We start from the raw sequence: 11933 nt of genomic DNA on the forward strand, positions 1-11933 counted from the left end.
TTTTCTTTTTTTCTTCTTTTTTATTTTACAGTGATAGATTAAAGTGATCTTTACAGTTTAACATTGACAGGTAGCACCAGTGGGAGGAGCAAAAATAAATAGCTCCATATCAGCATACATGACAGGGAAAGACGTGAATCACAATCCAAGCAGCTCGAAAGCATCTCTCCAATCTTCTGCCTCACCAGGCTGAAAGACAAATCAGTAAATATCACTAGCCTACTAACTCAAGGGTACAGTGTGTGTGTTTGTTTGTGTGTGTGTGTGTCCTACCTGGAGGATGTCGTTAAGTTTCCTGGCCAGTTGAACAGAGTTCTGATGCAGTCCGTCCCAGGCCTTAAACACACGCTGTCTGCGAGCCACAAAGGTCTGCCAACAGTAGAAATAGTCTATAGGGAAGAGACAGAATTATAATGAGAGATGCATTATGAAAGAGACAACCCCCCCCCCCCCCCACACACACACACACACACACCCTATCTACCTTCATAGTTCATGACAGTGATCTGCACCCCGGCTCTCTGCAGCACGCGGAGACCCTCTCTCGCACGGCTGTCCTCCAGGTCACAGAAGTAGAGCCTGGAGACGTAGATCCTGAGGCGGAGGTTGGGGGTCTGGCTGAGGAACTGGGCCAGTCTGTAGGAGCAGTCTGAGCAGGGAGACCAGGAACAGAACCAGGTGACAGAGTAACACAGTCCCACACTGTCTGGAGCTCCATAACCCCACAGGCCCGGACACAGGGCGCCAGCTTCCAAGAGGCGCAGGAACAGCAGCTAAGGGGGGTGGAAAGAAAGAGAGTGATGGAGGTGTGTGAGAAAGGGAGAGGGGTGAGGAATGAGGGAGAGAGAGTGATAGTGATAGGTGAGAAATTAGAGAAATGGAGATAGGTGAGGAATGAAGGAGAGAGTGATGGAGATAGGTGAGGAATGAGGGAGAGAGAATGATGGAGATAGGTGAGGAATGAGGGAGAGAGAGTGATGGAGATAGGTGAGGAAGGTAGACGAGTGAGGAATGAGGGAGAGAGTGATGGAGATAGTTGAGGAAGAGAGAGAGATAAATTATTGAGGGAGGAAGATGCAGATAGAGAGAAAGGAGAGTAGAATGAGGGGAAAGAGAGTGATGAAGAAATGGGAAGGAAGGAAAGAAAAGGGAAGAGATAGGAAAATATATAAAGACGGAAAGAGGGAGAGAACTGGAGCAACAGGGGCAGACAAAATAAAAAATGACAGATGACAAGATTTGTTCCATGTTTTTTTTACCCCTTTCCTCTGTTTCCTCCCCTCCCTCCCTCCCTCCCTCCCTCCCTCCCTCCCTCCCTCCCTCCCTCCCTCCCTCCCTCCCTCCCTCCTCTCCTCTCCTCTCCTCTCCTCTCCTCTCCTCTCCTCTCCTCTCCTCTCCTCTCCTCTCCTCTCCTCTCCTCTCCTCTCCTCTCCTCTCCTCTCCTCTCCTCTCCTCTCCCTCTCTCTCCACTCCCCTCCCTCCCGCTCCCCTCCCTCCCTCCCTCCCTCCCTCCCTCCCTCCCTCCCTCCCTCCCTCCCTCACCTCAACATGACAGCCAGACCGGTTGCGTAGGTGTCCAAAGTCGAAGGAGAGTGAGTTTGGTCCCACCCGCCTCTTGACCACGAAGCACAGGTAGGTCTCGTGTCGGCCCTTGGCCCAGCGCATGTTCTTATAGTGGTAGATAAACTTCTTCTGGGCCAACAGCACACTGAGACACAGAAAATAGGGTTTCCCTCAAATAAGTAGTAGAGATGCTGGCAAAATCTGTTTCCATAAGCACACTGAGGCAGGCCTAAGGTGAAAAGGTGAATGGTTATGGCCACTGCTATTGCTTTTCACTCCTCTGCCCCTGTAGTGGCTTATCTGGTGTGGAAAAGCCATATACTCTTGTTATGAGGACTGCACTGACTACTCAACACCTTCCTCTTCTTCTTTAACAAAACCACTGGTTTGGTTAACCTCTGTCAATTAACTGGTGTCTAACAAATTGGCCCCGGTTCTCTCAGTCTCAGTTTCAATCTGACAGCTTTCAGCGAAACTAGCGAAAGCTATTCAATATGTTGTTGTCATCATCACCGAAACTTCTGATTGTGCTGCATAAGATAAAGACGACAGGAGTGGTTTCATAATAAATCATCAATGATAAATAGGACAGCAATCACCAAATAGTAGGCATTAGCTTTAGAACATGTATTACACCATGCATTAGTTGATCACGTCATATGATATTATATCATATCAATTTGCTCAACTCATTAAACAATTAACACAAAAAAACAGATGTGCATTTTTACTCACCTGTCAAATTTGTTGATCATTTCAAAAGCCTAATTTGTCTCACACAGTCAATCAGGCGAGAGCGAGTGATGAGATGAGTGAGAGAGTGTGGGGGGGAGGAGAGGGGGAAGGGAAGGAGGTGACAGGGTAGATATATATACCTATACGCTCAGTCAAACAGCTTGTGTAGAGAGGGCACTCTGGTTGGATGGAGATATTTTTCAAAACAAGAATAGGGGAGGGGTGACAGAAATATCAAAGCTACGCCAGAGTCGTATAGATACACTATACTACAGGACATTGTTATTCAGCAAACAACAAGGTAGGCCTACAAACTGTGAAACTAAATAAAGAATACTAGTTATACTAGATAGATATAGTCCATGAGTTGATCATGACTAATACTGCACTGAACAAAAATATATACGCAACCTGCAACAATTTCAAAGATTTTACTGAGTTACAGTTCATAGAAGGAAATCAGTCATTGAAATAAATTCATTAGGCCCTATTCTATTGATTTCACATGACTGGGAATACAGATATGGATCTACAGATATGGATCTGTATCACAGATACCTTAAAAAACAGGTAGGGGCGTGGATCAGAAAACCAGTCAGTATCTGGTGTGACCACCATTTGCCTCATGCAGCGCGACACATCTCCTTCACATAGTGTTGATCAGGCTGTTGATTGTGGCCTGTGGAATGTTGTCCCACTCCTCTTCAATGACTGTGCGAAGTTGCTGGATATTAGCGGGAACTGGAACACGCTGTCGTACACGTCGATCCAGAGCATCCCAAACATGCTCAATGGGTGACATGTCTGTTGAATATGTAGGCCATGGAAGAACTGGGACATTTTCAGCTTCCAGGAATTGTGTACAGATCCTTGCGACATGGGGCCGTGCATGCTGAAACATGAGGTGATGGCACGACAATGGGCCTCAGGATCTCTTCACAGTATCTCTGTGCATTCAAATTGCTATCGATCAAATGCAATTGTGTTTGTTGTCCGTAGCTTATACCTGCCCATACCATAACCCCACCGCCACCATGGGGCACTCTGTTCACAATGTTGACATCAGCAAATCGCTAACCCACACGACGCCATACATGCTGTCTGCCATCTGCCCGGTACAGTTGAAACCGGCATTCATCCATGAAGAGCAAACTTCTCCAGAGTGCCAGTGGCCATCGAAAGTGAGCATTTGCCCACTGAAGTCTGTTATGACGCCGAACTGCTGTCAGGTCAAGACCCTGGTGAGAACAACGAGCACGCAGATGAGCTTCCCTGAGACAGTTTCTGACAGTTTGTGCAGAAATTATTAGTTTTTCAAACCCACAGTTTCATCAGCTGTCCGGGTGGCTCGTCTCAGACGATCCCGCAGGTGAAGAAGTCGGCTGTGGAGGTCCTGGGCTGGCGTGGTTACAAGTGGTCTGCGGTTGTGAGGGCGGTTGGACGTACTGCCAATTCTCTAAACAACGTTAGAGGTGGCTTTTGGTAGAGAAATTAACATTCAATTATCTTGCAACAGCTCTGGTGGACATTCCTGCAGTCAGCATGCCATTTGCATGCTCCCTCAAAACTTGAGCCATCTGTGGCATTGTGTTGTGTGACAAAACTGCACATTTTAGAGTGGCCCTTTATTGACCCCATCACAAGGTGCACCTGTGTAATGATAATGCTGTTTAATCAGCTTCTTGATATGCCACACCTGTCAGGTGGATGGATTATCTTGGCAAATGAGAAATGCTCATTAACAGGGATGTAAACAAATTTGTGCACAAAATTTCTGGGATCTTTTATTTCAGCTCATGAAACATGGGACCAAGACTTTACATGATGCGTTTATATTTTTGTTCAGTATAGTAATACTAGATAGATACAGTCCATGAGTTGACTAATGACTAATTCGAGAACCACAAGAAACAAATCCATTTCACAATGCAGGAAACACAAAGCAATTACAGTGACCACACATGAGTCCAGGAGTGTTTGACGTGATTTGTAACCTTTTGATTTTCTCACATACGTCAGTAAACTCAGCCAAATGGATGGAAATTTCTAAAGGCGTTTCGCTCGCTCCCCCAGCCAGTCACCCAACCCTCCACTCTGGTTTTCCCAGATCATTAAAGAAAAACGTCCAGATACCTTCTCGCCTTGATGCAGACTGGGTTTACCACCCTTTCCCGTTTCCCTCCACTCACTCCCTCCTTTCCTCCCCTCCCCTCCCCCTCCCCACCCTTTCCATGCCCCAGAGTTGGGGTAGACATGGGCATCCCCCAAAACCCAGAGGCCCTGATACCTATACCTCTGATTTGGGTTTTGTGAGTGCATGTGCTTGCACATGTCATATTTGGGTTTTCCCAAAGTGTGTCAATCATAACAAACATAGGAGCTGTGAGTGACCCCTCTCACCCCAGGCCTCCCTCTCTGCTCCACCACCGCAGTGTGTGGCTTTCTCCCCTTACGCACAGTGTGTATAACTCAGACCAACCAGCCTTTGAACCATGAAATGTTTTCATCCATCCTCCTCCATAGACGAGGGTGTGTTCACTCTCTCTCTCGCTTTGTTCTGTGCCGTCGTTCTGTCTGTTTTTACTCCGGCCCGGTCCCGCTCACTGCAGCTGCACGCATCCTGTGCCTCTCTGTTTCCCATGACTCCCCACTCTCCTCACCCGCTCATGCACTCTGTGGTTTGGGGAATTCACCGTTTCCCAGGGTGGGTGTATTTGGAGCTAATCTGTACTGTGTGTGTGTGTGTGAGTGTTTGTGTGTGTTTGGTTGGCTTGTGGAGCCCATCTGTGTGAGTGTGTCATAAATATGATCTATACACATCATCTGGAACAGATTTATCCACTCTGCCATTTACGTACCAACCGCCGGTGGTGCGGTGCCCCAACATCAAGATTTACACTAATCTGCAATGTTTGTCTGTGTGCTGTATGTGTGTGTGAGAGAAAGGGACTCTATGTGTTGACAGCAACTAACCTTAGTAACCTTGCACTATGTTGATAAAGCACCTAAAAGTCACTGTGCAAGTGAATGTGTCTATGGAATGTTACCATTCATAACCTCCAGTCTGTTTTAAATATGATCCTGCAAACGTGCGTGCGTGTGTGGTTTTAAGTAAGACAGATGGATTATACATCACCATCTTCCATGGTTTGACCACAGTTGACCGAGGTCGCCTTTCGGTCACAAACCAACACTCACGTGCACAGCCCTACTGTAACAGACAGTGTGTGTGTCAGAGTACAGTAGGCTATGGTAGACATGGCTGTGCATCTAACCCATAGTCAGGGGGGGGAACCAACCGGCAGCAGGATGTGCAAAGTCATACTTTCCGAAACCCACCCGCCCACACACACACACACACACACACACACACACACACACACACACACACACCGCCATACCGTGCAGACCCACATGACCACAGTCACAAACAGGCTTACTTTCCAATGGCGTGAACTCACATCTGTTTCCTGACAACAATAATAGTTTCAGATCGGTTAGACGATAGAGGCCCAGCTAACAGGTGTCTGCAGCAGGGCAGGGCAGGGCAGGGCAGGCATGGAGAGAGAGAACCATGACTCTCAATAATAAAATAACCTAATGCTCAACGGGAAGAATGGGGAAGACTGTTTCAAGGATAACAATTACTCCCACACTCACTATTACATCTGTCTGTCTGCACGTTTCCTTCACTGACGTGCATGGCCATGGGTAGCAGTAAATGTGTGTGTGGGAGTGATTCTTAACAGGGTTTTACTGTAATCCCAGCACTAAAAATAGTTGTGTCATTGTAATGTATTTATTCTGAAGATTACACATTGTTTCACTGCAGAGAAATCACTTTACATTACACAGAATCCTAGAGGCTTAAAGCGAAGGCTTTGCTCTGGTTAAACAGTTGATGCAAACTTGGGTGGTTCTCTTTTCTAACACTTAGTATTAGGGGAGATACTCCTCCCCCAAGACCACACACAGGCCACTAGCTATTTCATTTACAACACTCCAGCACTGTATCTATGTGAGAAACAGGTTAATGTAGTTATGATACGGTCTGAGGTTAGCACGGTGAGCACACGTGTAGCTAACCACGCTCTAATTCTGGTTACGCCGAGACAGGGCTGAAGAGCAGTGTCACACATACCCTTCCACCCACACACAAACTGACATTCACCTGCAAACAGCACACTACACTACTGCTATAATTTACTACTAATACCATGGTGTGCAATCTGTACCAGGGTTAATATATCTGACACTTTTTTCCTGCCATGTGACAGGTGTGCAGTGTGAGGAATGATATTAAGTGTCATTAAAGGGGGGTGGGGTGAGGATAGAGAGAGTGATGAATGGAGGAGAGCATGTGTTTTGCAGACTCATTCAAAGCCACACACAGGTGCAGGTGAGGAGGAGTGAGAGAGAAAGAACAGAGAAGTTCTGCAGACTCACATAAACCACATACTTCCTCACACACAGTAAATGCATACTCACTGACAGAGGTGTGCACACATCCCTGCGGACGCACACATTTATTTGCAAAATCACTTTTTTGTAAAACAAATCTTTACAAATAAAGAGCCAGTAAGACATATAAACAGATATATTTTACATCAAATGTTGGATTTTGTTTTCAACCAACAATCAAGATGATAAGAACTCAATACAATAAGAACTCAATGACAATTGTAAAAGCAATACATAAATAAATACATACTACAAATCAGGAGAGGAAAAAACGTCATTTAAGTAAGGTTCCGTTCACTAGATTGTCCATTGTCTACCCTCATTATTGCCCTGATAAGAGAGGTAGTCCACCTCTTTTCACTGTATCTCTCCTCCCCCTCCTCTATTTCCCTTTAGTATCAAATCAAATGTTATTTGTCACATGCGCCGAATACAACAGGTGTCGACCTTACAGTGAAATGCTTACTTACAAGCCCTTAACCAACAATGTAGTTTTAAGCTAAATAAGTGTTAAGTAAACAATAGATAAGTAAAAAATAAAAGCAGTAAAATAACAGTATCTCTCCTCCTCCTCCTCCTCTTTTTCCCTTTGGTATTTTCCACATTCCCTTCGTTGTGTCTCCTCCATCATTTGAGGTCTTTGACAAACACCTTGGTGACATGGAAGCCCAGAAATGTCCTCTCCGGCTGCTCTTCATCCTCCTCCTCTTCCTCCCCGTCGTAGCCCACCTCCCCCTGCAGCCGGTAGCCCAGCTTCCTGAAGAAGGCCTCTCCTACTGCAGAGGGGTAGGGGACGTGGGCGTAGACCCTCCTGGCCCCCGTCTGTCTCTCCCTCTGTTCCAGACTCTGGACCAGCAGTCTGCCCAGGCCCTCCCGGCGGTACCAGCACCCCACCACCACCCTGCAGAACCTCCTCATCCCCAGACGACAGTCACCCTCCCTGGACACACAGCCCACGATCTCCCCCTCACAGTCCGCCACCCACACCTGCCCTGCTGCCTTCTCCCTCTCCACGTCTACGATCTCAGGAGACAAGTCTTTGTCCTTGTCCTCTGCCTTGGGTTTGGTCCTCCGTCTGGCCTTGCCCTTTAATGACAGATAATAATCAACTTTATTTGTGCAGCAACTCAGCCCAAAGCACTAAAAGTCAAAATCTCTAAAACACTGTAGTAAAACTGAGCAATGCATACATGTAACATCCACAACATACAGTACCTTAAGTCAAAGAAAAGGAGATGTACTATATGAAACCTACTTTTGCCGGCGGGGGTTTCCCACTGATCCTGCTATAGGGGTTGGGGAGGGTCTCGTCCTGCGCCCCTCGGTAACTGCTCCCCACATAGTCCCAGTAGGGCCGGCTGGTACCCAGCACCCCTGTGGAGCGTGGCATGGTGAACTTGAGGTAGACGATGAGCAGGAAGACAGGAATGATGAGGGCCAGGATGAAGGAGTGAAGGAAGCAGCGGAGGACAGAAGAGACGGTAGCCAGGAGTAGGAGGCAGACAGGACGAGTCAGGATGTGGAGGATCAGACGGTTTTCTGTGCCCTGACAACCCTCCTACAGAGAGAGAGAGAGAGAGAGGGAGGGGGAAGGAGAGAGAGAGACAGAGAGCGAGGGAGGGAGGGAGGGAGGGGGGGGGAAAGGAGAGAGAGCGAGAGAGAGAGAGAGAGAGAGAGCGAGAGAGAGGGGGGGGGGGGGGGACAGAGTTCGAAAGGTGAGTTTGAGTGATAACCATAAAACGCCTAATATACGCTACCGTTCAAAAGTTTGTGGTCACTTAGAAATGTCCTTGTTTTCAAAAGAAAAGCAATTTTTTGTCCACAAAAAATAACATCTAATTGATCAGAAATACAGTGTAGACATTGTTAATGTTGTAAATGGCTATTGTAGCTGGAAACGGCTGATTTTTAATGGAATATCTACATAGGCGTACAGAGGCCAATTATCAGCAACCATCAGTCCTGTGTTCCAATGGCACGTTGTGTTTGCTAATCCAAGTTTATCATTTTAAAAGGCTAATTGATCATTAGAAAACCCTTTTACAATTATGTTAGCACAGCTGAAAACTGCTGTGCTGATTAAAGAAGCAATAAAACTGGTCTTCTTGAGACTAGTTGAGTATCTGGAGCATCAGCATGTCACGACTTCCGCCGAGGCTGCCTCCCCTCCTTGTTCGGGCAGGTTTCGGCGTTCGTCGTCACCTGCTTACTAGCTGCTGCCGATCCATTTATCATCACTCCACTTGTCTTGTCTAATTAATCACACACACCTGGTCCTTATCCCCAATTAGTCATTGTATAAGTGTTCCCTCTGCTTCCTTGTCTGTGTGGGTGATTGTTTGTTGTGAGCTGTGTGTAGCTCAGTTGAGCTACCCTTACCTTATTGTTGCCAGGGTATAATTTTCCCCTGTGCCTGAGTGTTGTTGTCGCATGCTTGCACAACTGTTTATCGATGGAATAAACTCTTTGGATGCGTATTACTCTCCTGCGCCTGACTCCTTCTATCACACAGCAATTGTGGGTTCGATTACAGGATCAAAATGGCCAGAAACAAATAACTTTCTTCTGAAACTCGTCAGTCTATTCTTGTTCTGAGAAATGAAGGCTATTCCATGCGAGAAATTGCCAAGAAACTGAAGATCTTGTACAACGCTGTGTACTACTCCCTTCACAGAACAGCGCAAACTGGCTCTAACCAGAATAGAAAGAGGAGTGGGAGGCCCCGGTGCACAACTGAGCAAGAGGACAAATACATTAGTGTCTAGTTTGAAAAACAGACGCTTCACAGGTCCTCAACTGGCAGCTTCATTAAATTGTAGGCAGAGTTGCAAAGAAAAAGCCATATCTCAGACTGGCCAATAAAAATAAAAGATTAAGATGGGCAAAAGAACACAGACACTGGACTTTTTCTTTGCAACTCTGCCTAGAAGGTCAGCATCCCGGAGTCGCCTCTTCACTGTTGATGTTGAGACTGGTGTTTTGCGGATACAATTTAATGAAGCTGCCAGTTGAGGACCTGTGAAGCATCTGTTTCTCAAACTAGACACTAATGTATTTGTGCTTTTGCTCAGTTGTGCACCGGGGCCTCCCACTCCTCTTTCTAGTCTGGTTAGAGCCAGTTTGCGCTGTTCTGTGAAGGGAGTAGTACACAGCGTTGTTTCTTGGCAATTTCTCGCATGGAATAGCCTTCATTTCTCAGAACAAGAATAGACTGACGAGTTTCAGAAGAAAGTTATTTGTTTCTGGCCATTTTGAGCCTGTAATCGAACCCACAATTACTGATGCTCCAGATACTCAACTAGTCTCAAGAAGGCCAGTTTTATTGCTTCTTTAATCAGCACAACAGTTTTCAGCTGTGCTAACATAATTGCAAAAGGGTTTTCTAATGATCAATTAGCCTTTTAAAATGATAAACTTGGATTAGCAAACACAACGTGCCATTGGAACACAGGACTGATGGTTGCTGATAAATGGGCCTCTGTACGCCTATGTAGATATTCCATTAAAAATCAGCAGTTTCCAGCTACGATAGCCATTTACAACATTAACAATGTCTACACTGTATTTCTGATCAATTTGATGTTATTTTAAATGGACAAAAAAAATGATTTTCTTTCGAAAACAAGGACATTTCCAAGTGACCCCAAACTTTTGAACAGTAGTGTACATAAAAAAGGGTTCTTCAAAGGGTTTTCCTATGGAGACAGCCGAAGAACCCTTTTAGGTTCTAGATAGCACCTTTTATTCTAAGAGTGTAGAGACAGAGCATAACTCAGGCTTGAAGTGTGTGTGTGCGTGCGTGCATAACTTTGAGGATAAAACACACACCTTGATGATAGCTTTGACAGTCTCGATGTCATCCTCCCTCATCCTCCTCATTACCACCTGATCTAGCTCCAGCTTTACCATGTCTGGACCTCACACATACCGCACACACACAGCAACACACACTCACCAACACACGCTGCACACACGCAGCAACACACACCTCATACACACATCACACACCGGTCTGCAAATATAGGAAATATCTCATGGTCAAATAATACATTGCTTTGTACAGATACACCTTGTGGTTTAATTGTGCATATTTACATTGTGGTTACCATAGTAGCTAACTGGTATAAAATCGGTTTCAAGATTATGGGAATGTGGTGTGTTATATTTGGTCCAGGCTATTTTGGGATTGATGCCATGACTCAGGGGGAAAACAATCCATCCCTGTAACACTGTATATATAGCCTACATAGATACCAGGGTTGGGTTCAATTCGAATTGAAGGCAGTCAATTCAGTTTAATTCAAGTTTAAAAACGTTTGAAATAAATAGCTTCTACTTTTCAGTTTATTGAAAAGTTATTGAAAATAAATGCAATTTTTTTCAATTATTGGATTGTCATTTTTGTTGATTTCCTGAATTGACTGCCTTCAATTCGAATTTAGCCCAACCCTGACAGATACACATTGAAAACACATGAAATTATAGTCAGGGGGCAGACCCCTATGATATCCCCTTATCAGACACTATGTATGCCAGGATACAGTATGTAGCTACATTGTGCAACAAATTAACAGCATAACATTTGTTACTACAATGTAACAACTGATGCATCACATTGGCGCAGGTTGATACAATGTGTCAGTTGTGAGTGCAGTGGCGTTTCCTCCCAAAATCAAACTAAATGGGGGATTACTTGAGGGGGTCGGGGAGGGATTTGTCTATTGCATGGGCACACTGCTTCTACAAGGCTTATCAACAACAAACAACGAGGCTCATTTAGAACAATGTTGGGCTTCTATGTAAAATAAACGTAGTTTGGAAATCAGTAATATGAAAATGTAAAGGCAAATCAGAACACACAGTATTCATATATTTGAAGCCTTTTTAAACCAATGGCCATGTATTGAATAAATAAATATGTTTTAAATCCTTATATGGTGAGTGCAGAAGGGTTCTTCATGCGTAATGTCTAAATAAACGTCGAATCTTCTCGTTCAACCCAGCCGAAGCCACATAGCCTACCTTGCAAACTTGCAGCGTTGGACCACCGCCAAATGCAGGGAAACGGATTTATATACTCGCTGTGTATTTATTCCTTCAAACCGATTTTTCTTATATTTGATTGAATGACTCGCAATACTTGCGTGGCCACCATTGCAAATGTAGTGTTACGT

General features: G+C 45.3%; 2 protein-coding genes across 2 annotated transcripts; both read right to left on the reverse strand.

Annotated features, from left to right (window-relative positions):
* Nucleotides 1-138: 138 nt before the first annotated feature.
* LOC311114649 (single-stranded DNA cytosine deaminase-like) lies at nt 139-1713 on the reverse strand (the record flags this gene model as incomplete). Its single annotated transcript, XM_084189891.1, has 4 exons — nt 1543-1713; nt 485-773; nt 274-389; nt 139-189 (listed from the first exon to the last, which is right to left on the reverse strand). The coding sequence occupies exons 1-4, from the start codon at nt 1663-1665 to the stop codon at nt 139-141; spliced, it is 579 nt and encodes a 192-aa protein (XP_084046017.1). The 5' UTR covers nt 1666-1713.
* Nucleotides 1714-6787: 5074 nt separating this feature from the next.
* On the reverse strand, nt 6788-11933 carry LOC311114651 (putative N-acetyltransferase 14). Its single transcript, XM_084189894.1, has 4 exons — nt 11782-11933; nt 10588-10771; nt 8015-8317; nt 6788-7845 (listed from the first exon to the last, which is right to left on the reverse strand). The coding sequence occupies exons 2-4, from the start codon at nt 10666-10668 to the stop codon at nt 7387-7389; spliced, it is 843 nt and encodes a 280-aa protein (XP_084046020.1). The 5' UTR covers nt 10669-10771; nt 11782-11933; the 3' UTR covers nt 6788-7386.

The sequence above is a fragment of the Coregonus lavaretus genome, assembly GCF_964263955.1.
Source record: "Coregonus lavaretus genome assembly, contig: HAP1_SCAFFOLD_2581, whole genome shotgun sequence".
Taxonomy (NCBI): Eukaryota; Metazoa; Chordata; class Actinopteri; order Salmoniformes; family Salmonidae; genus Coregonus; species Coregonus lavaretus.